Source organism: Hydractinia symbiolongicarpus, chromosome 4, assembly GCF_029227915.1.
Source record: "Hydractinia symbiolongicarpus strain clone_291-10 chromosome 4, HSymV2.1, whole genome shotgun sequence".
Classification (NCBI taxonomy): Eukaryota; Metazoa; Cnidaria; class Hydrozoa; order Anthoathecata; family Hydractiniidae; genus Hydractinia; species Hydractinia symbiolongicarpus.
The window spans coordinates 15,873,258-15,898,604 of record NC_079878.1 but is presented as its reverse complement, the minus strand read 5'-3'; the positions used below and the strand labels follow the sequence as shown (position 1 = coordinate 15,898,604).

Sequence of the window (25,347 nt, the reverse complement as noted above, 5' to 3'; positions counted from 1 at the left end):
GTTGGGAACTCTATACCCTCCCAGGTATAAAGGTCTACGTAGGGTTTCATCTGAGATATTCGATTCGGGTTCCTCCCTATCTCCTCATGATGTAAGGATGCTATTATACTCCACTTGAAACACTCCCCGTCTTCATTCACCGGTTTAATGACGGCCTTTTTACAGGCTACCCATTTGGGTAGCTCTATATAAGCTACGCCTGAACCCCTTGTCAGGCGTAGCTTGTGAAAGTCTACGTCAAGGTATTCGACTAATTGTAAAGCCACTTTGGGGTAATGCTGGATTTTCCACATGCGTTTTAACCTGAGCAAACATCGTATCTATCACATTGTCTACGTTGCTACCCTGGACGACTAACGTCATGTTGCTAGTAAAGACCTTATTCACCTCGATATACTCCTCATCGTTGGCCTCCTCCGAGTTCGTCTTCTTCTTCCACCTCAACTAAGGTTTTCACGTTGGGCGGCACCATCCCTATATACCCGTCGACGTCTGCTCCTCCTATGCCGGGAACTCAGAAACTTTGATACGTCCTGTTATGGGCATGCTTATGTTCTTGGGGTGTAAAATCTTGCCCCGGCTGTACACATAGATTTTGGATGTCTTCCAGATAGTCTTCCTCGGCCTCTTTTTCCACCTCGTCATGAAGTGTAGGTTTCGCGCTGGCTGCCCCGTTTTAGAGCCCCATAACCGTACGTTTGAAGGCCGCATATGTTCTCTTGAAACCCTCTTTTATAGGTTTGGGGACAGCGTCCACCAGCCAATTATACCATCTCCTCATCTTGGTTTTCACTACCGAACGATTTTTCGACATTTCCTGTCTCTCAAAAATGTCAATGGCCTCCGGCGTTGGTACTATAGTCACGGGCTTGACCGGCTTTCGTTGTCCAGCCATTCTAGGTGGCCTCTGTGGTACATCATCCAATAACGAAATCAATTCAGCCTTGCGTAGCTTGTAATACCCGGCTAAACCACGGCTTTTCGCAATATCTCGTAATTGTTTCACGGTGTATGCATCCATTTCTTTACTGTATAGAGTTTTTTGTTTTTCAGAGATTTTCATTCTGCTCAACTAACACAGTTCTTCACATCCTTACTGCGCATGCGTTGATTTTTAGGGAATTCCCCTTTGACTCATTTGCTGTATGATGTGCTCGTAGAATATTAAGGGAATTGTGCTAGATAATTACTTATTTGCTGTATGATGTGCGCATGGCATGGATTATTAGGGACACTGCCTTGATAGGCACTGATTATTAGGGAATAACCATGGCTAAGCACTGCATGGTACTGGATTTGTTGTGGTTGACTGTGGCGTGCGCGTATGCGCGACTGTTCTAGAAGGAACATTTCTCTATCTCTATTGCCAATGTCATTGCGGCAAGATTTGTAAAAGTCTACGGGGACTCAAAGCTCATAAAAGATCATGTCAAAAACGTCAGTTTCGGACTTTAAAGGCCTGTTTACACCAAGCGCTTTTTATCAAAACAGTTGTGACCATGACACTCTACCTCCGCCCCTACGCATGGAAAAAAGAACTCCACTGCAAGGTATTAAGTTACCCAAGAGTAAAGGAAAATGGGACGCAGCTAACGATTACTTCAAAGAACATCTAAAAAGTGGGAGACGAAATTGATAATCTAGACGAAGTGGTAGAAGATGTTCAGACTTCAATGTACGAATACTTTAAGAATAACTTTGAAATGACGTGTAAAAAGAAGCTGCTCGGCATCAAACTGGGGGATATTACGACGGTACTTCTATCATCTTTCATTGCCTTTTTTTGTATTCAAGCATTAGCAAAACTATTATACTAAAGAGACAAAGATATTGGGAACGAGAGTGAGGTAGTTTTTGGGATCCTAAATACTCGTCATCACAGCTATACGAGGTTTTGTACCATGGTTAGTAAAAATTTCGTCCGTAACCAGGACGATTTCTAAGACTTGCGACTTTACAAAAATGGCTGCTTATTGGTCAAAATTGACAGGGATGAACATTACCAATCATAAAGTTTGTTCGATACGACACCTATTCATCGCTTGTATCATCGGCTTTAGAATTTTCGGTAAAGAGTTTCAAATCATAGGGTGTCATATTATCCATATTTAACGTTATTGTGAACATTTCGGATAAAAGCTTCTTAACAAACATAATTTTGTTATTAATAGAAACATCTATTATTATCTTGAGCATATCTAATCGGATCAACACATCATACTTTACGGCTGTAAAAGTATTTTTTTGTCACTGTTACAACATTAGAATTCTTTTTTGACATTCGTCAATAGCAGACATGTTAGAACAATTGTTGCAAAGTAGGATGCCAGATCTCGTAAACTAGAAAAATGTGAGATGATAGACGTTCCATTAGGAGTTGGTTCTCCATTGCTATCATGGCTATGAGAAAAATAGCCCTGAATCGATTACAAGATGCATTAAATAATGATATACAGTAACCTTCACAGATAAATATTCTACCATCGTGATCTTGGTCTGAACATAAAAATGTTATTAAGTCATTTAATGTATCATTATCCCTGGTTAGTGTTCCAAACATGTCTTGGTTGAAATCAAGTTCTACTACAGCATTGTGAACACTGACCGTCCTAGGAAGGTCGAGGGTTGATAAAATAATGAAGTATTTATGGACTTGTAAAGTGTATCACCCTGTTTAATGACATATTCCAAGTCATTTGAATTCCAGATATTGACACGCTTGAACTTGGAAAAACAACATGCAAATCACTGAATTCCTCAAGTACTTCCAAATTTACTATGATCTTGGTGAAAAGAAGCACGTACTGAGTGAATGACAGCAAGAGAGTTATTTACCTAAGAGCTGATTTCCTGAGAGCTACCCTGTGTTTGCATAGTGAATATTCGAGTTAACAATTGAATCGTCTGACAAAACACTGATTTAGGATAGTTTATTAAACACATAAACTACACATAATTTTACAACAACAACTAGAACATTATATGACGAGGGACTAAATTACGACATAACACAACATATTCCTAACTAATGATTTAACAATATCATCTCCTACATCGAACTTTTTATACAAACTTCTCGAACCTCTTAAACATATTAAACCGGATCTCAACAGAGCGAAATAATGTTTTGTGCGTATATGTGTGACTGCAGTTGAAATGGGTATGTTCTTCTTATCCGCTATCATTTCCGAAAGCCGACTGTAAAAAGTAATGCATTAGCGACCCATGCTTCCGTGAATTGAAAATATAAGCGGCGTGAAACTGCCATTATCAACACTCAAAATTCTACAATTGTAATTTCTTTTCTTCTCGTTCTCGTTTGAAATGAAAGATTGCTGTAAAGTTTGGTTGCTATACCTCAAAGGAAGTGGGGTCAAAAACCCTTACGTCAAAAATGCATGCTGGCCGTTTATCCAAAAATCACGAGCACGAATGTCCGGTCTACAATCATCACCGGTCTTTACACTCTTTAAATCGAAACGTTCTCCAGTCAGCGGTAGCAAATTCGGTTCCAACTGTACGTCATGACAAACATCCTTGAGTAACTTTGATGTGAGGTCACGAATGTCGTTGTGACGTCTCGTAACAAAGCCACCCATCTTACACTTCATGCTGTGTTCAACGTCAAATCGAGCTCCACAAACGCAACTGCTGGGTAAGTTGGGAATGCTCCAATTGTAGCGTAAACGCATAGCATCTCAAAACTCTTGCTTGTTGAGATAAAAACCTTGATTAGTGATTGGCAATACATTGAGCCAATTGGAGACTCCATTTTGTTGGTTAATGTCGTTTACCTTAACTTGCTTCACCGTCATTTTATTTCGGCAAAGGGCCAGATTCTCTTTCTGGATATCCAATTTTAAAGTTCTTACTTGTTCTTTAGCTGCTTTTGTTTTTCCAACATCGTAGATACCGTCAATGTCTTGCTTTTTGATAGAATCAACAAGACTTTAGGATAGTTTTGAGTACGTGAGAAAATAGTTAAAATAATATCGCAAGCGCGTGATTCAAGGAGTTAGCCTGGTACGGTCGCAAACGGGTGGGATATTCCCGAGTTTGTGCTTTAGCGCTGCCCATTTCAAGACTGGGATATCTCCCAGTAATAAGAACATCAAGAAGCCCTGCGGCTTGCAGATTTCCGCCTTAAGCAAACATGTTGGAAAGTAATTATATGCGTTGCGATCGAGGACAGTATTAATTTAAAAGTTTAAAATGCAAAAATAAATAAAGGAGGTTAAAAACACGAAGAAAAAAGTTGTTTGAAGTCGTCTGTAAAGATTTTATGTTCCATAGGTTGTTTTTTTCAAATCAGAGAGAGAGTTTAAGCCTGATTGCATCGTGATCACTGAAATAGACAGTTTTAACGAAGGTCTCGGCATTAAAAGTATTTAAAACATTCTCACGGATTTAGACATAGTCAATAAGTGAACCTGATATATGAGTTGGCGAGGTCACGACTTGTTTATATCCAGTAAGAAAATCAAGGAAATAGTTTTTATCGCTAAATGCATTCACATAAAAATCTTCGAGTATAATATCAGCGGTTTCATTTCCCAAAAAATATTGAATAAGGTAAAATGACTCATCTCTTTTGAGGGAATTTTTACGATATAGAAGCAAAACATTAACGGACAGATAGGTACTGTTCATCAGTTGAAAACCGATAGCTCAGGAAATGTAACAAGAATATATTTGATATATTTTTCCTTGAACCTTGTGAACAGTGCAGGCCCATGACAGCATTAGTGGGAATTGCAGCCGTGTCATACAAGGTGAAGATGTTTGTTAAATTTGATTTCTTTCTCTACTCTATTAATTAGAACAACATTTTCTTGAATAGCATATGGATCTGTTCTCATAGCTTAAGTCCAGTATATATGCTTTCTATTTTCAAATATATTCTTGTTACATTTCCTGAGCTATCGGTTTTCAACTGATGAACAGTACCTATCTGTCCGTTAATGTTTTGCTTCTATATCGTAAAAATTCCCTCAAAAGAGATGAGTCATTTTACCTTATTCAATATTTTTTGGGAAATGAAACCGCTGATATTATACTCGAAGATTTTTATGTGAAAGCATTTAGCGATGAAAACTATTTCCTTGATTTTCTTACTGAATATAAACAAGTCGTGACCCACTTATTGACCATGTCTATATCCGTGAGAATGTTTTAAATACTTTTAATGCCGAGACCTTCGTTAAAACTGTCTATTTCAGTGATCACGATGCAATCAGGCTTAAACTCTCTCTCTGATTTGAAAAAAACAACCTATGGAACATAAAATCTTTACAGACGACTTCAAACAACTTTTTTCTTCGTGTTTTTAACCTCCTTTATTTATTTTTGCATTTTAAACTTTTAAATTAATACTGTCCTCGATCGCAACGCATATAATTACTTTCCAACATGTTTGCTTAAGGCGGAAATCTGCAAGCCGCAGGGCTTCTTGATGTTCTTATTACTGGGAGATATCCCAGTCTTGAAATGGGCAGCGCTAAAGCACAAACTCGGGAATATCCCACCCGTTTGCGACCGTACCAGGCTAACTCCTTGAATCACGCGCTTGCGATATTATTTTAACTATTTTCTCACGTACTCAAAACTATCCTAAAGTCTTGTTGATTCTATCAAAAAGCAAGACATTGACGGTATCTACGATGTTGGAAAAACAAAAGCAGCTAAAGAACAAGTAAGAACTTTAAAATTGGATATCCAGAAAGAGAATCTGGCCCTTTGCCGAAATAAAATGACGGTGAAGCAAGTTAAGGTAAACGACATTAACCAACAAAATGGAGTCTCCAATTGGCTCAATGTATTGCCAATCACTAATCAAGGTTTTTATCTCAACAAGCAAGAGTTTTGAGATGCTATGCGTTTACGCTACAATTGGAGCATTCCCAACTTACCCAGCAGTTGCGTTTGTGGAGCTCGATTTGACGTTGAACACAGCATGAAGTGTAAGATGGGTGGCTTTGTTACGAGACGTCACAACGACATTCGTGACCTCACATCAAAGTTACTCAAGGATGTTTGTCATGACGTACAGTTGGAACCGAATTTGCTACCGCTGACTGGAGAACGTTTCGATTTAAAGAGTGTAAAGACCGGTGATGATTGTAGACCGGACATTCGTGCTCGTGATTTTTGGATAAACGGCCAGCATGCATTTTTGACGTAAGGGTTTTTGACCCCACTGCCTCGAGGTATAGCAACCAAACTTTACAGCAATCTTTCATTTCAAACGAGAACGAGAAGAAAAGAAATTACAATTGTAGAATTTTGAGTGTTGATAATGGCAGTTTCACGCCGCTTATATTTTCAATTCACGGAAGCATGGGTCGCGAATGCATTACTTTTTACAGTCGGCTTTCGGAAATGATAGCGGATAAGAAAAACATACCCATTTCAACTGCAGTCACACATATACGCACAAAACTTTGTTTCGCTCTGTTGCCATACACGAAAATATTTGGACTGTATCTTTGATGTCCACTCAAGAATTCTTTGCACTTACTGCCCAAACAACTGCCGTTTCCAAACTACAATTTGAGTCTTCCATCGTTTTCCTGACTGCTTCTTTGACGACAGTGTTGTGGGTTTCACATATACCATTTAACAAAGGGGTTTCAGCTGCAGTTTTTGCTTCTTCAATATTAAACATCTCACACATTTCCGGATAATCTTCATTCAAAAATTCTCCACCATTGTCAGCTAAAAACCTTCTTAGTTGGCCAAAGTAGCTTATCCACATTGTCATAATCGCATCAATCATTACAACTTGTTTCTTGGAATTTCTCACGCATGCCACAGAATACCTGGAGAACAAATCGATCAAATGTAAAATCCAGATGCCTTGCTCATAGGTGATCAAATCCATGGAAACAATTTGATTGAATTCAGAAGCCAAAGGTATGCTGACTAACGGTCTGAGTTTTCGCCTCATAAATCTTTTGCAAACATCGCGATTTTCGGACACTTCCTTGACCATCTTCGATATCTGGTCTGTATTCCTCCAAACCTTTGAAGAATCAATTAACCTTATTAACCTGCTTTCATGACAATGACTAAATTGACGATGAAGCTTTATTATGTCCTTCTCTGACGGGATGGCAGTGTTTAAACAGGAGAAAACTGTTTTTGCTTTAGGGCTGTTTTCAATCAATTTTCTTCTCTTTGTGAGGGGTAATGTCGTGAGGTAGTGTTTTGAAACAAAGTGTTTTATCTGGACCTTTCCACTTTACTGAACAATCGTTTTGCCAATGATATTGCCATCACAAATTCTGCATCTTGTTACATTTCCATCTCTATCCAAAGGGTTCAAAATCCCTTGGTTATCACTTCCTCCTTTCTTCTGTTGTGGATTGTAGCTCCCTCTTCTTCTGCCCCCATTTCCTCGATACCAATTTCGTCGACCGAAATCGCCGTAATACTAAGAACTAGTATCGTTGCTGTCATTAAAGAATACAGGCTCTTCTTTAGATTGGGAAGACATTGACTGAGCGCCAACTGGAGCCGAGGTGATTGCATCCGCAAATAATCTTTTCAGCTGTTTAACCATTTCATCATATTTCAGATCAGCCATGGTTGCTCGACAAAGAGTCATTTGATAGGTTAGCTGAGTTCAATACACGATATGCCAAAACACCGTCCGTTTTATGATCTTTGTCTTTTTGTACAGCTACTCAAATTTCACTAGGTAGTCCTTCATTTTTATATTCTCTGGTCTTTGGAATGTTTCTTCTAAGTACAATTCATATAGTCTTTCCAGTATCAAGGTAACACCGTTTTCGCCTTTGATGTTGTCAATATCTAGTTCTGTCTCTCTTGCTTTACCTTTAAGTGACAGATATAAACAGGGTCCTTGTTTTTCTGCATCCAACGTTGTCAAAGCTTGCCATATCTTAATCTCTTTCTTGTAGTCTGTCCAGCTCATGCATTCGGTAAACTCCGGGAGTGGTATCGATTTCGACATTTTCCTCTGCTACCAATGTTGAATAGAATACCACTATCAGTCTCTGTTGTAATTGTTTCACCATTAAAGTCCTAATATACAACCGATGTTAACAAACAAGATAACAATAATTAATATCAACGGAAGCTGTCTTCCACAACAATAGTCACACAAGTCAATACAAACAAGGGCTGTCTTCAACAACATATAACAATAGAAATCTTGACTGTGATATAAACAATCACTCAACCAAACTATATCAGCAATAACGGCGATTCCACACTTTATTGTTTATCTCACCTATAATGATAGTAACATTGAGTACATAAAATGTGTACCAAACTGCAGACTTCTCCAGCCTGCTTTGAAAGAACTTATATCGGCACGTACATTGAAAACCGTTTTTGGTCAAGGTAAAATATACATCAGACATATCCAGAAAATCTTGTCTGTTTTGCCCTTGAAGTCGCCCCTTTTAACCACAGGTCAAAATTCTTCTTTAATGGAAAGATGCATGGGGTGTGATGTAGAATTCCCATATCAGCACCAATCAAAGGGAGACCTTAGTCAGCATCAAAAATTGAGATAGCTAGCTAGCCAGCACACTTTTCTCACTTACATATAAAATAATTCTTACCTGATAAAATACACGAATTTAAAGAATATATACTGTTTAGCTCCCCAGCTACGTCAAAAGAGCTACAACGACCAACCAGACCAGCAAGGGGCGAACAACAAATTGTTAGCACTTTTACACAGAATGTTCTGGCCACACGAAGAGTACGTAAACTCTGTTCAGCTTGGCCATTAAATGGGCAAAGATTAAAATAAAGAATATAGAAATTTAGCAGCGTCCCGCCTGGCTGCTCTGTCTCTATCTATCTATCGCCTCGGGCGATTTTAAAGATACCGCCTTCGCTGGCGGAAATCAAATGCATATACGAAAATGGCGCTCTCATGTCCAGGAAATATTTTCTTCCCGGGTGTTGAGTATATCGAATTAATATTAAGAACAATTATAATGGTACGATTTGTAAAACCGTGAGGTTTTCAAAGATTGAAGGCGAAAAGGAAAAACACGAGGCACGAAACTGACATATTTCTTCTGACCATAATGACTCGCTTGAATGCATTGTTTTATCCTTGTTTGTTTACCGTCAACATAATATCAAGATGATTTTCTAGCAAAATTGAATTATCAGGTGATCATGCCATATTCGTCAAATTCGTTCCTAGGCCCTACGAAAAAGATTAGCCCCAGTTTTTCACGCTTTGTGCTGGAAAGTTACGACTAAGACTAAGCGTTAATTGTCGAGCGAGTTCAGTCTTGAATAGTGAGAATCTTATACACAACATCAATCTCCTTCATTCGGCCAGACGGCTTCTTCATAAAAACAAAAATGGTAGGTGCCAACTCGCCGAACTACCCTACTATACTATACCCAACTTTTCAACTACCCAGGTACTTTTACTCAATTCTAAACAGCAGGTCCTAGTAAGCGTAATTTTGTTGCTTTGGTCAGCATTTTAAATTCTATTCAATAAATGCAACAAAATATTTTTTTTGTGAATGGGTCACCCCGATCTAAGTGGATTTATCCATGGGATTTAAAGGAAACCTGAGCCCTGAGGTATAAAATGATGTTGGACTTATATTATAGAGCATGTTTGGAAGTGTGATGCAGTGGGAAGGAAAACAACAGAAATGTTAAGATTTTATTTGACCATCCAGAATCCTTTTTATCTATCCCAATTAACTCCGTTAACTGGGATAGATCACGTTAAGTTGAAAACAGAGGTGATGCGTTCTGGAACTTCATAGAGAATTGCAGCTCATCCGCGTGTTCTCACCGGAGAATGGTAGCTACAGAAATCAAGTGGTTAAGAACACTTAGATAGATGCGCATATTTTACATGGACACGCCTGTTACATTGGACACATGCTCGACAAAACTTAGACTCTAAATAATCATACAAAAAAGGTATATACAAATCGCATTTATATAATGGTAAAACTTCGATCTTATTTCCCCCAGGTTGCAGTATTTACGTATGTAAATTTACGTATTTCCTATCCTTCCAATATTGACGTATACAAACACGGTAAAGCTGCATCTCACAAGAACACAGTTTTCCAAAATGAGACCATTGGAACAATGTGTATATAGAGCAGATTATCAAACAAAAACCGCCATCCACCGAAAACATGAAAACAATCATTTTTGTACGAAAGTGCTTAGATGGTGACGTTTGTCCAAACATGGTTGTTGTGAGACGCGTCCTCTCCAGCGTTACAAATCTGCTCCGCTTGGACGTTAAGGCCAGTTTCCACTCATTCTCTTTGGTAGCGCGAATGAGTCGCAAAAATGGCTGAATATCGGAACAAGCATGTCAAACACGCGATGAAGTATTTTTCTAAATTATGAATGCAGATGGCTTTTACTGGAAGGCAAATTAAAATTCTTTTGCTTTTTAGAAGACGATTCAGAGGAAAATATGCTAAGAAGGAGAAAGCCAGACGATTTTGGGTGCGCAAATTTATTTGGAGAGGAAAACGAAAGGAGGATACCACCTGCTTGTAAATGACATGCGACTATTTGATAGAGAATTCTTTTTTCGCCAATTTAGAATGACTTGCTGAAATTCCATCTCGTTTCTGTGTCATAAGGCCGGTTCACACTTCATTCGCCGTAGTCGAACGAATAAGCGACCATGCATCTGCACATGCGCAAAATCTATTTTTAGTATACTACGTAATTTTCGCTCATTCGCCAGCATTCGTCGCAGTAGTTGAATCTTGTTCAACTACCACGGCGAATGAGTATTATCGACCAATCAGATGCCGTATTTTTTGCTGAGTTGCAAAAATCAAAATCAAAATTGCAGCTAAAAATAAAAACACCGGGGACAAAAATGGAGCAGCAGCAAACAATTAATTACAAAGAACTAATGACTTTGTTACAGCAACAGCCTTTAGCTTTTGAGGAAAATATCAGGAAACTGTGGTTGGAGTTACTAATGGGTCCCATGAAGATAAGAATCAGCCCCCTGAAGATAAAAATGAATTCAGCGAAGAATTGTTTGTAGAATGCATCAGAGAATATCAATGCTTATGGGATACAAAATGTAGAGGTTTTAAAGATCAAATAAAAAAAATCAAGCATGGACAGCCATATCAGAAACTTTTGGCGGTGAGAATGGTTGGGACTATTGTACCTTCTATTTATTCTATAAAATTTATGCTAGCTAGCTAATATTCCTCCTAAAACACACATGCATTTATTTTTAAAGAAAATAATTTTGGAGCATGTCTGTCACACTTTTGTGTAGTATATAGCTCTTTAGCCGAAGTCACCTTGAAATAAGTATTAATTAGGTCACTCACATTCAAATTTTGATTTTTCGTGCTTGGGTAGAAAGGACAAAAGGCCGTAAACCTGGTAAGATAAAACATGGGGTGGTCCAAATCAATGTTAAAATAGACTTGTTGTACAACCCAACATATCAATTCTTGTTTGATCGAATACACATATACTTAGTTGAGGAAGAGTAGTAACTTGGATTTTATGAGTTTTTCAACATGAAGTGATGTGTCAATTGTTCATCAAAAAATATGAAAACTAACCACAAGGATTACAGATATTAAGCAAAAATAATTTCCCTATGTAGTCCTTCTTTTCTTGTCTGTCATGGATGCGACGTACATATGAAACTCTGCAACTCTACAATTATAATAAACTATCAATTTTATCTAAAATATGAGCAATGTCAGTGTGACTTTGGCTATTATAGTTAATATCATGCTGTGCTATACCGTGGACTTGTTTCATTTTTTTAGTTGACTATCTACGCAAGGTATGGAAAAACCTAAAAGATAACTACACAAAATGTATAAAGAAAAGACTAAGAATGTCACGATCAGGTGCAGCAGGTGCAACACTTCCAAAATGCAAATTATTTGAACAACTGTCTTTCATGCATGATAATGTTTCAAATCGACACACAGTTAGTAATGTTACAAATTCAGAAGAGTCGCAATCTGAAGCAGACCTTTTCACTCCACCCCCAAGTTCTATGCCAGAAACATCAAGGCAAATCCTTAGTGCAGGCAGTACTTCGGATGAAGGGAAACCAACAAAACGACTAAGACAGCAAAAGCAGAACTCTGAGTGGCGCCGTAGATTAGTGGTTATAGCTCTCGTACTCTGTGCGGGAGACCAGGGTTCGATTCCTCTTGACGGCGATTCAACATGGGCGAGTGAATGTTACCATAGCCCCGGGTTAACCCAAGCCATGTGAGGGAAATTGGGAAGATGGCATCTATCTATCTATCTATCTATCTATCTATCTATCTATCTATCTATCTATCTATCTATCTATCTATCTATCTATCTATCTATCTATCTATCTATCTATCTATCTATCTATCTATCTATCTATCTATCTATCTATCTATCTATCTATCTATCTATCTATCTATCTATCTATCTATCTATCTATCTATCTATCTATCTATCTATCTATCTATCTATCTATCTATCTATCTGTAGATTCATCTAGGGGAGATTTTCTACGCGTAAATTAAGGCTGTATCTTTCCTATATATGTCCGCGCAAATGCAAGTTTAATTAATTTTTTTAAAAATTTGTTCAATGCTTTCTGCAACCCCAATAATTGTTTTCCTAAGATCCCTTTCAAATTTTCGCAATAACGATTTAAAGTTGTCAATGTAACTAATCTCCCCTATATCGGAAATTGGGCCTAAATAAGGCCCAAATGAGTTAAAAAAATTTTTAGTCGTGTTGAGACACCCCAATAGCATAGAAATATACTATCCACTAAAATCCCTTTGCTTTTAATTTGGAGTTATGTTTTGAATACGACAGTCAAGTGGGGTTCGTGTAACTAAACGCAACCTTGGAAAGGAGTTCGTTGGAGGAACGAAACGCGACATCGTTAATTTCTGAAAATGTGTTTTGCGGCCTTATTTGTTGATGAATTAACTTAAAATTAGGTATGTGTATAGATATATCATTCAGCAACTATCATGCAAAAATTCATGTCAGTGGGATTTTCAAAACGGATAAAATTTAAGGTTTAGTGACAGTACCCCAAATTTGCTGTTGACGTAACTAATCTCCCTCAATTTTAGGAGATCCATGGATATTAATTATGTTGCTGCGCTTTTAATAAAAAAGATTAAAAACCCACTGAGAAGGAAGATCAAAGCACTCTGCAATACTAAAACCACAAATTAGCACCTGTGACAGTCATTTAGACCGCAGAATTGCAATATAAATTTTGTATCTTTTAGGGGAGATTAGTTACGAAAAATTATTTCGCAAAAAGGCCATAACCATGCGTTTTTTGTCAATATTGCAAACTTGTTTTGATTAACACACATTAAACTTGGGACTGTCGAGTTCATAATAGTTTGGCGTTAGTTAAAAATAAAAAGAATTTTGCCGCCAGCACAGCAGGTGGGCATTTACAGCCTTGTTGTTAAGGCACAAAAACGAATAATAAACTGGTAGTTTTATTGAATGCGGTCAACGAAAATATAGGTGCTAAATGTTGTTTCCATATAAGTCCTGTTGACGTAAGATCCGTGTTCTTCCAAACACACAACGCGTGGGCGAAACGTACATAGGGAGATTTATTATCATTATTACTAATTCATTTTAAGCATTACAGCATATATAAAACAGTTGTATAGATCGAAAAGGTATCAATCTTGGCAATAATAGTTATCTTAACATAGACTGTAATTACATTGGTAGGCTATAAGCATTCTAAACGTCGCAACAACCTGGAAAGCTAAGATAAGGGTTAGGAAAATCATGAAGTCAACCGTGATTTTAATAAACGGTATAACTACCGTAACACAAAGCCCGGAAGTAAATCTCCAGTGACCTAATTCTCTCGAGTTACCGCCTTAACATTTATTTGAAATTTTATAACTGGAACCCCAGAAACTGTACGTCAAAGCCATTGGATGTTGGAACGATAACATTCAAGCTGGAACTCTAGCTGCAAGTAATGAGGCGAAAAACTTTGACTGACAGTTCACCTTATTTTCGCGCAATCCTGACACTATTCGCAAAATTGCACATACTAGAAACGATGGGATTTTTTTTTTTTGGTTGTATAAGCTCTTGGGCGTTTCATTTACGTATTGCGACAAGTAAACTTAACAAGATTGTTTCTCCTAATAATTATTAGAATGGGGTATACAAATAAAAGACTCAACTTAATAAATTTGCATGGCATCATAAAAAATATACATAAAAGCGGCTCAAAAACATGTAATAAAAACTTATCGTTTTCAAAAATAAAAAACTCGTTATTGTTTAATAAAATATGAGCCCTTGTTGTTGTATCAAATAAAGACTCACTATCGTTTTATCAAATATAGACTCGTTGTAATTTTATATAAAATAAGCACTCGTTAACTTTTTATTAATACAAAATACGGAACTAATTTCAATAAAACCTTTCAAACTTTAGGTAATTGTTAGACATTTCTTAACGTTTTCTCATATCATCAAAAACAGATAACATAATTTTCGTAGCGATCACAGAAACTATGTGCTCAAAAAACAAAAACAAACAAAGAAAAAAGAAAGAAAAAGATATCGTTTCCCATTAACTAAATGTTTTATCGTTTTTTCATTCTGTACATTCGGCGTTCGTATTTCAGCCTGGTCTGGACTTGCATAATTTTATACTTTTGCAGAATTTCTCTACCAATTTCTGATTTACTCAATTTTTCCAGTATGCGTTCAGCAGAAATTGGACCACCTTTTATGATGTCAAAACAAAGACTTTTGATTTCATTGGTTTCAATAGAATCAAACAATTTCTGCTGACCGGAAAGATTAGACGATGTTGTTGGTGGTATTACGTCAGTCGCGATAGACGAACAGTCGTCATGCTCAGATTGCTGATAAAATGATGGATCAACGGGAGGACAAAGTTCAAGAGCTGCATTTTCTTTTACTTTTACTTGATCTTCAACGTTGCTACTTGTACCTGCATCGTAAATAAAATAGGAACGAATTTTGTCGTAAATCTGTTTCTCAGATTTAGAGATGTCTAGTAATGGCAATTTTTCCCTGATCCTCGAAATATTTATGTATTGCGCAGCAATTTCTTTTTCAAAGTATTGCAACACTTTTGCCTCCTCGTCTTTGCTCCACTTGTTTGGTTTGGATGGTGTTGAATTTGGTCTTGGTCTTTCAAAGACAGAATTTATAACGTTTATTCCTGCAACGGCTTGCTTTTCGCGCTCTCTAAGGCGATACACTTTCTTAGCAGTGGACAATGAATGTGCAAGCAAATCAGCTACAGGCTGTGCGTTATCTGGTTGCTGATCATGGACGCGAGTTGTGATGGATTTGCGTATTATCGTAGTGTTTATGTTCCCTTTTGGCATTTCAAAACCATCGTAAACTCCAGAGCGTGTCCAAATGGAGTGTATTTGTTTACTGACACTGCCAGATTCCAACGGTTTTCCATTCCAAGAAACAAACACCTGATTGGCCTGTCCAGGTACCTGTGGCCTTAGGTATTTAACAAATAATTCCAATAATCTTGCTTTTTGGACAGGGATGCAAATTACCGCTGGGCCATGCGTACTTTTTGTTTTGTGGTACTTTACCTTAATGAGAATATTAACTTGCGCTTTCCAAATTCCTCCAAAGTTAAATTGGATGCTACACCCGCTCTGTGTGCATTTTGCAAAGCGATAACAGTCATCAAGTAATCACGCACGTTGGTGTATTCCAACATGGTGAAAACTTCGCTTTCTGATGCTGTCCCTAACAGTTTTACCGCATTTCTGGCCAATTCGCTGCATTCAAATGTTGCCCATTGGTCTGGACTGACTAAAAGCTCCATTTGAGCTTCTTCTCTGTCCCAACGTTGCTCATCGATGACTTTATTATAAGTTTTACGCCATTTATGTAGGCGTAATTTCGCGGTTATAAAATCATCCACACAAAGTTCAGGCAACTCCAAACCTTCACTGACTGCAAATTCCATGAATGAAATTAGCGAAGACATGTAGTGCTTGGAGGTTGCCGGCTTGCTTTTCTTGTCTAAGTAATTGACAAAAAAATCGTCTCTGATCTTATTCTTCTTAAATAGATTAATAAGCTGGCCCCCCAAAACATTTACCACTGTGCGTACTTCGCTAACAGCTTGCAAGGAACTTTTCCTTTCACGTTGCCCACCATCTGGGGACATCAGGTACGCCAGAAACTGTTGCATTGTGCCATTATTGTCAAAGCTTGTGCTGCTTTCGCAGTCGTTGCGTTCTGCTTCAGTAACCGGATTGTTGAAGTTCGTCTCAAAATCTACACTTGATTCTTCCCGAGGAGCTTCGTTGCTTTTGGAAACGGGACGGGAGGAACGTAATAACGCATAATACTCTTCATTAGTCTCCAATTTATGGTAGAGTTGGAGATGCTCTGACATTTTTTTTACCACTCTCAAACATGTTGGCAACGGACATATGCGAGGAACATGATAGTCTGGATAAGTTTTTTTATCTGCGCCTCCTTTTTTCCTACTGGGTGTTTCAAGGTGCCAATTGTAGGGCTTTCTCAGACTATGGCTTATCACTATCTGTTTAGACTTTGCTTTTGTCCATTTGTGTTTATCTTCCACGTGACGAGGCAAATTAAATTTACTTTCCCCACATTCTGGACAGATCTTCTTCTCCTTTTTGTACGTCCTCTTTTGGCCCTAAGAGTAAAAATAACAAAGTGTACGGATTTTATAGATAGATCTATATTTATAGATGCTATTACACAGCAAGCTGAGAACTTTATGATTACATATCATCATACAAGTTATTTACAATTTTCGTCCGTCACGATAGTAAGGGAGCTAAATAATTAAAGTTCTTACCACCTCAACATTTGTTTTAATAGATCCCTCTTGTTCTGCAATTTTCTCGTCATTTCCCTTCTCCCTTTTCTTTACTTCCGTTGCTATTATACTTGATCGTTTCATAACTATAAAAGAATTTCATTAAGTAAATATAAATTTTCACAGTAATAGTCTTGGCAGGCTTTTTCTAATAAAAAGAATGATAAATGACAGCAATCACTACCAACTGTTTTTGTGTCATTCTGAGAAATAAAGTATTAAATCAACAAAGAAAACTGTGATAAGCGATTAAAGAAAGAATCCCAAATTCACAAAACGAAAATTGTTCTGAGAAGTACAATTCCCTCAAACATCGTTGACACTTTTTCTAGGTAATAGCAATCCTCACAATTTTTCAGTGGAGATAATTTCAAAACAGACACTACTACAAACAAGTGATTATCAAACTCATAAAAGACATGGGTAAATTTCTATTTTGGTTCGAGATATTAGTCACAACAGGGTACTGAAACCAACAAGTTTTCTTACATCTCCGCTCGAGCATGTCATAAGCTTCTTTGCCTCTATCTTTACCTCCCTCAGCCAGGTAAAAACGTGCCACTGCAGGGCTAACTTTGCAAAAACCAATAGTAGTCCACAACACCACTATGTACTGCAAAACATCCACAACAAGTCTCTCTTGGTTATCGCAGTCCACAAATTTGTTAAGGACCACCTTCATAGAATCTAATTGGGTGTCTTTAAAATTACCATAACCACTTTCAACATTATGGTACATCAAATGGTGTGGCATCAATCTCTGTCCATCAATTTCAACTACTTTGTGTTTGAAGACATCAAGGCGATAATTTGGTCTTTTCCCCAGCAGCACTTGGTGGATATATTTATCACACAACTCTGCAAATTGTGTTATGGATTTGTCTTGTATCTCGTTAATAATATCATCCATTTTAGTCAACATAGATTCGTCAACCTTTTCAACTGAAATCAATCAATGAAAATAAGGGATAATAAAACTTTTTTAAAGGTACTACACAAATAGCAATATAGAAAATTAGAGCTACTACCATATATGGGAACAGAAAAAAATATGCCTGTTGCGATGTGAAACCTTCACTCAAAGGTGAATAATAAGTAACTATCTCTACTTGGCAAACAAGAACTGATGCATCCTGAAATTTTCAATTTTTTTGTAAACCTGTAAAATTCACAATTTAGCAAGAAAGATTACAAAATGAAAATTTAATGATGTCGCACAATTTTTTAACATAATCAGAAAAAAAAATTTCAAGTTGGTGGATGATGTTTTTTTTTAATTTTACCGAGAATTAATGTATATATAAAAAGATAATATTCAAACAGATTTCCAGAAATGGAATGAGATAAAGTAAAGCTTACCAGAAAATTCATCAGCATCCTGATCAATCCAATACTTCAATGATTTTAATGCATCACCAACTGCAATGCTTATAACAGACATGTTTTTATTTATTTTATTGATATATATAATTGATATGATATAATCTAAAGAATAATTATATATATAAAACAAGTATTTCATAATATTCTGGATTAGTAGAATACATTGTTGCAGTCTTGGTCATGAATATTTGCACCCGCGTGCGGTTGTACGTACGCCTACACTAATACAGGTGTGCAATCAGTATCGCACGCCTAGCTTATGATTTTGGCGTGCAATTATTACATTCAGGAGAGCGGCAGCGCAGAGTTTTTGAAGCATTGTTTTTTACTTTTTATTTGCTTCTTTTTCGTTTGTTGACTTATTTATTTTAGCAACAAAATGTTTACAAACCATGTTCACAACAAGCTGCCATATTGAATGAAGCATGTGAAAAATGAATAACCAACTTTAATCTGCGAAGACTCTCAATTGACTTTCCTGTACAGTTCCGCTTTGCATTAAACTGTGCCTGTGACAAGTATTTTTGAAGCATGTCACCGGCGACTTCTGCGATATTCAACTTAATAATGCCCTGACCTTCGGTTCGTAAATAGCATTTCCATTTGTCATCGTCTTAAGGAGATCAATACAAGGGTAATGAAGAAATTTTTGTTGCCTGTCTTGTAACTGCAATACTTAACTAATATATTTTAAAAATTTGGCTTAAACCTGGTATATATATATTTTAATAAAATAAATAATATGGCAGCCTTTCTAATTTAATTTTTTTACACGATACGTTACTTTCCTGCATTGCTAACACGTTACACTTTTTAAAAAATTGGAATTTTAAAATAAAGAATTTAAAAAATATCTTTACTATCAAAACTAAATTATAATGATTTATAATGGGAAACAGCTTAACACAGTTTTGTTCTAGAGAATTAATTTTGCACACCAGTAATGTAAATTACAAAAATACACCTTGAACATGTGGTATGATAAAAAAAAATTCTTCAAGATAACAAGGATAGCTTTAAATTTTATTCTAGAGTCTTCTTCTCCGAAGTGTTGTATCAACACTTTGCATATTAGCATTAACTAGCTTGTAAGGAAATGTTATTCATTAGATGTCAAAGTCAACACATGTAGTAAAAAAGTTGTATATTTATTACCCTAAAAACATGCACCACATGGCATACAACAAATGTTGTCTGAATATTCAAAAATATATAAAACAGAGTTTAAATGAAAATTGATGCTTTGAAAGTTCTGAAAGGGTTTATTCTTAAAAATTCAAGAAGAACTATTCGTGTAACAAAAGTAAAATCTAATCACTAATAAGACCTAAAAATACACACTGATAGGAGCACAAAAAAGTTAATTAGAAAAATTATCTAAGAATTTAAAAACTGTACGTATGTTAAAAAATACTTGTTAATTTATTTGTGCCACTAAAAAAATTTAAGAGCCTGTCCAACCTTGAATAAACAAACAAATATCCGTCTACGCCCTTGTCGTACAGGGATGGTAAAATCGTGATTTTATTTGACTGCCCTTTTGTCTAGGATAGTATTTTATACAAATATTTAGTTTATATGACCCAATTGTGAGTGTGAATGTACTAAGTATATAGTTTACCATGTAGAAAAAGTTATGTCACAATTCAATCCGTAGATGTAAGAATTCCTGAATGCAAATCAAGAAGTCGCTCACTCACTCACATATTGATTTTTAAGTGTCATTTTTACACTAAGAAAATGACCTACACACCCCTCTTAGCGTCCTAACAACCCGCAAGTTAGTGTACAAATGACGTTAAAAAAATCAAAAATTGATACAAGTCACCAACACAGTAATATTTGCTTAATCAACGGAGCATGTGACTTATGTCGAAAAGTTAATGGATTTGATCTTAACATAAAGGTTGTTGTCTAGTTGTACAAAAATTTCTGTAGCTCAAATGGGATCTTTAAACACTATATAAACAACTTTTGTGGTCCCTCCTGGAAAGAATTAACAGGGTATGTGCCTGTAATTAGTGAGGCTAATTACCAATAAAACACAGATATAAGGGGGTGACTGGCTCATACCACTGGTTTTGTATCTTTGTAGATCAACCCAACTTTGTTTACTTATTTTTCATTCCTTAAATGAAAACATTACATTTCCATTAGGCCATAAAGGCGTTAATCCATAAAAGATGTAGAGCCGCCACAAAGCTGGGAAGCCATCAAGATGGTAAAAGAGTAATTCAAAAAGGGGAAATTTTAAAGTTGTTCCTCTAGCTAGCTTATTAAGATTATAAACACTACTGTAACTACATTAAAAGTACAATTAGCTAGCTAGCTAGCTAGCCATTGCTAGCTGCAGCTCTCTAGATTAGCTTGCTACTTAGCCATAGCTAGCTACAATTATTGATACTATGGTAAGAAGACGACCTAACCTAGCTAGTAGGTAGCTATGTAAAGCAAAACCAAAATTCATTCTTTGTGAAGCTATTTAGTTAAATAGCTAAAAGAATAAAGATTGGGGAGCTTTATAAAAGGTAAAGATTGTTACAAATTAAAAAAATAAGCCACATAAATACCCATAAACTTAATAATAAATAAAGCCAACGGATCAACAAACCTTTCGTCCATTCATCTTGAATAGACAATAAAAAGTATGAAATGCGCACGCGCGTAACAAATCTCCCCGATCCCGTAACTAATCTCCCCTAATTCGTAACTAATCTCCCCTAAAAAATCCACGTAACAAATCTCCCCTACGGCCGGCGTAACGAATCTCCCCTAAATGTAACGAATCTCCCCTAAATGTAACGAATCTCCCCCAAAGTTCCGTAACTAATCTCCCCGTGAATCTCCCTATCTATCTATCTATCTATCTATCTATCTATCTATCTATCTATCTATCTATCTATCTATCTATCTATCTATCTATCTATCTATCTATCTATCTATCTATCTATCTATCTATCTATCTATCTATCTATCTATCTATCTATCTATCTATCTATCTATCTATCTATCTATCTATCTATCTATCTATCTATCTATCTATCTATCTATCTATCTATCTATCTATCTATCTATCTATCTATCTATCTATCTATCTATCTATCTATCTATCTATCTATCTATCTATCTATCTATCTATCTATCTATCTATCTATCTATCTATCTATCTATCTATCTATCTATCTATCTATCTATCTATCTATCTATCTATCTATCTATCTATCTATCTATCTATCTATCTATCTATCTATCTATCTATCTATCTATCTATCTATCTATCTATCTATCTATCTATCTATCTATCTATCTATCTATCTATCTATCTATCTATCTATCTATCTATCTATCTATCTATCTATCTATCTATCTATCTATCTATCTATCTATCTATCTATCTATCTATCTATCTATCTATCTATCTATCTATCTATCTATCTATCTATCTATCTATCTATCTATCTATCTATCTATCTATCTATCTATCTATCTATCTATCTATCTATCTATCTATCTATCTATCTATCTATCTATCTATCTATCTATCTATCTATCTATCTATCTATCTATCTATCTATCTATCTATCTATCTATCTATCTATCTATCTATCTATCTATCTATCTATCTATCTATCTATCTATCTATCTATCTATCTATCTATCTATCTATCTATCTATCTATCTATCTATCTATCTATCTATCTATCTATCTATCTATCTATCTATCTATCTATCTCTGTTGACCAGGCCTTAATTGACATGCTGAAACAACAAAACAAAAGTGAAGATCTAGATGGAGATTTTTCGTTTGCTCAGAGCATTGTACCAATTTTGAATTCTTTACCACCAAAAAAATATAGGCAAGCGAAAGTAGCTATACAACAATTGTTGATTGACTATGAATTTGATGAGTAGTTTATAATTTGTTTTTAAAGTAAAATAAGTTAAAACATGTTATGGTGGAACTTTTGCTGTCACATTACTTTCAGGGAATAAATTTTAGAAGAAAAAATGCTTGGTGGAGATTCTAACTTTACTTAGCTTATCTATCCATTGCGATTGTGAAGAAAATAACTTTGTTACACTTGGTCAGGGAAAGTCAGGAATTAACAGATAAACCCTGTTCACCTTGCAGCAAATTTTCCTAATTCCGAAATTTCTTCCCTTTTATGTTCTTTGTATACTTAGGCTCTCAGTTTTTGTTCATATAGTTAATATAAACAATTTTCTGTGAAAATAGTAATCATTACAACGTACATATCTCAAGTTACAAAGTAACTTATTGATCTTCATCAAATGGATCAACTGTTCGTGAAATATGGTCCCATTGCCATGGTACAGCCCCTGGTCCATAAAAATAATCCCTAAAATCGTCACGAATCTCTTTAGACCCGGCTTTAGAAATTGCTCGTAACCCTTCTGTCTCTATGTCCTGACGCCACAACTCTTGTTCTGCATACCCACCTGGACAATACTCGCTATCAAATGTTTTACCAAACATTAAAAAATTGTGAAGCACAACAACAGGTTTTGTGATTGCAACAACAGTGTCCACATTGGCAATAATAGGCCTTCGAAAAATGCGAAATCTTGATGCCAAATTCCAAACACATTTTCCACTTGTCTTCTTGCCCTTGACAAACGGTAATTCGCAATTTGCTCTTTCTTTTTGATAAATTCTCTTGCGTATGGCTTTATTAGGTACTCTTTTAGTGGGAATGCTTCGTCCCCAACAAATACAAATGGGAATTCTTTTGAGGTATTTCGTAGTGGTCTGGATTTACGAATATTAAGTAGATTTTCTTCCATGGCATGTCCAAGATGGCTTGATGCAAAGACTCCACCGTCGCTTTGTCTCCCTGCGTCCCCTATATCAACCAAAATGTACTTATAATTCGAGTTGACGACAGCTAAAAGCACAATACTGTGGGTTTTCTTATAATTAAAGAAGTATGATCCTGAACGTGCTGGGGCCTGCATAACAACATGCTTTCCATCGATTGCTCCCACACAATTTCCAAAATTCTACCTTTTTTCAAAATCATCCGCAATTTTTATCCAGTCCTTCTCTGTGCTTGGGGCTTGCAAAAATCCTTGTGCTACCAAGAATTTCCATATTGCATTTGCTGTTTCTTTCACAATTCCACTAACAGTATTTTTGCCCATTCTGTAACTATCTGCAATAGTAGTTTGTGCGTCACCGGTAACGAGATAACGCATTGTAACGCAGAGCCTTTCACTAGCACTAATTGCTTCGCGTTTTAATGATGACTTGGTGATTAACGGACCTACGTATCCAAGTAACTCCTCCAATTTGGAGGGTGTCATCCTAAAGTGGCGAAAAAATAGCTCTCTATCAAATAATTTAAGATCCTGAACCAGGAGATGATATTCTCCTTTTATTTTTCTCTCCTTGTAGATTTGACGAACCCAGAATCTTCTTTTAGCTACGCGAGTATTTTTACGTTTCATCCGCCTTCGCAACAAAAGCAATAAAATAATTTGCCTTGCTGTAAGCGCCATATTTGTTTTGGTTGTAAACGATTTTAAATTTTACGCGCCAAGTGTGAACAGCATTCTTCCGTTCGCAGCGAATAGACTTTTTAAAAATCTCCCTATTCGAGCGACCACAGCGAATGACTGTGAACCAGCCTATAGACCCACATCTGCCATTATGATTTCAATGTTTTGAATTCTTGATAAATAGCGGCTTCTCATTGGCTAAATTATCTTTTATTCGCTTGGTAGTTCAAAAAGTTTAAACTTCTGGCGACCATTCGCGCGACCAACAGAAGGTTGCGTAAATGTTCAAAAATAGATTTTGCGCATGCTCAGATATCTATTTGCTAGAGTCGCGCGACTAAAGCGAATGAGTGGAAACCGGCCTTTAGGTTACTTTGCAAATACAACAGTTATTTCCAGGAGGAGTCACACAATAAATACATGGAATAATCTTGACTTTGGACAAACGTTTTTATATATGAAAGCAAAATTTTATAATGATGTTCCTATCAAGGTTATTTCACATTTTCATGTTTATAGTTTCAATTTTCCGTGCTGTTCATTTAGTTCTTTTTAGTTTTTCTACAACTTTTTCAACTTTTGTCTTTCTGTCTAATTTTTGTTTTCATGCATATGTATACACACTTAAAGAGAACACATTGGTAGCAGTAATTTTTGTAAAATAACTGAATTGTATATACACAGTATCTCTTAGTATTTCAACTAATAATAATAATTGCTTTCTAGATTTTATTATTTTCCTTTTAAATATTTTGATTTTCCATGTGTATGCCACGCCATGTTACGACAAACACATTTTGTCGTAACTGAATTTTATTCTGTTTTCAGAAACTGAATTATCGACAAATACAATACAAGACTGATATATAACAGTTAAAAGAGGATCCAGTTCGGTCTTCTTTAACCCACATGTTTGTCTAGTTTTATATACTCAATGTTTGTCTTTTTTCCAATATTGCTAAATATTTTTATGAACATAAATTTGTGTTTCAATATAGCTAGCTTTATGTGTGTATATAATATAGCTTTATGTTTTTATTTTAAAATCCCTTACTTTTTTACAAGTAACACTAAAAGAATTTTTGCAACATGTAAAATCTTTGAAATTAGCATGGCAAATTCATGCAATCCTTCATCTGTATTTTTGTTTATGTATTTACGCTTACTTTGTATTCTTACAGTTAAGCGTAGATGTTTCATGGACTGAGTGATGTATTATCTTACGCATAATTAGATGAAAAGTCTGGACCAATCACAGCACGGAATAAAACCAGCCTCCTCCAGGGCCTTTTTTCGTCAGACCTATCAATAAGCGCAGCGCCGAGATGAGAGACAAAAAGCCCTGGGAACGAGGTTGAACTTCAATATTAAAACTGAAAACGACCAGGGTGACCACTCCTCGTTAGATTCCTTAAATAACCTTAGAAAAAGAAAAGCTCCTTAAAAGTACTTATATATACTTTAAAAAATTGAAATTTCAGCTATTCTCCTTAATTTCTCCTTCTTATTTTTTCTGATTGTAACTTTTTTGGAAATGTGTTCTGGATTGTTCATCA

General features: G+C 36.0%; 4 protein-coding genes across 4 annotated transcripts; 1 reads left to right on the top strand and 3 right to left on the bottom strand.

Annotated features, from left to right (window-relative positions):
* Positions 1-2,533: 2,533 nt before the first annotated feature.
* On the bottom strand, positions 2,534-8,298 carry LOC130640668 (uncharacterized). The gene is made up of 2 exons (XM_057447188.1): positions 5,999-8,298; positions 2,534-3,634 (listed from the first exon to the last, which is right to left on the bottom strand). Exon 1 carries the CDS (start codon positions 6,989-6,991, stop codon positions 6,497-6,499), a length of 495 nt encoding a protein of 164 aa, XP_057303171.1. The 5' UTR covers positions 6,992-8,298; the 3' UTR covers positions 2,534-3,634; positions 5,999-6,496.
* A 2,544-nt stretch (positions 8,299-10,842) lies between these two features.
* On the top strand, positions 10,843-12,305 carry LOC130641582 (uncharacterized). Its single transcript, XM_057448452.1, has 2 exons — positions 10,843-11,145; positions 11,793-12,305. The coding sequence occupies exon 2, from the start codon at positions 11,864-11,866 to the stop codon at positions 12,251-12,253; it is 390 nt and encodes a 129-aa protein (XP_057304435.1). The 5' UTR covers positions 10,843-11,145; positions 11,793-11,863; the 3' UTR covers positions 12,254-12,305.
* Positions 12,306-14,612: 2,307 nt separating this feature from the next.
* On the bottom strand, positions 14,613-18,881 carry LOC130642277 (uncharacterized). Its single transcript, XM_057449366.1, has 7 exons — positions 18,849-18,881; positions 18,663-18,780; positions 18,248-18,373; positions 17,378-17,830; positions 16,868-16,974; positions 15,615-16,702; positions 14,613-15,516 (listed from the first exon to the last, which is right to left on the bottom strand). Exons 1-7 carry the CDS (start codon positions 18,879-18,881, stop codon positions 14,613-14,615), a joined length of 2,829 nt encoding a protein of 942 aa, XP_057305349.1.
* A 3,340-nt stretch (positions 18,882-22,221) lies between these two features.
* Positions 22,222-23,929, bottom strand: LOC130641579 (uncharacterized). The gene is made up of 2 exons (XM_057448449.1): positions 23,298-23,929; positions 22,222-23,136 (listed from the first exon to the last, which is right to left on the bottom strand). The coding sequence occupies exons 1-2, from the start codon at positions 23,789-23,791 to the stop codon at positions 23,058-23,060; spliced, it is 573 nt and encodes a 190-aa protein (XP_057304432.1). The 5' UTR covers positions 23,792-23,929; the 3' UTR covers positions 22,222-23,057.
* Between the last annotated feature and the right edge of the window lie 1,418 nt (positions 23,930-25,347).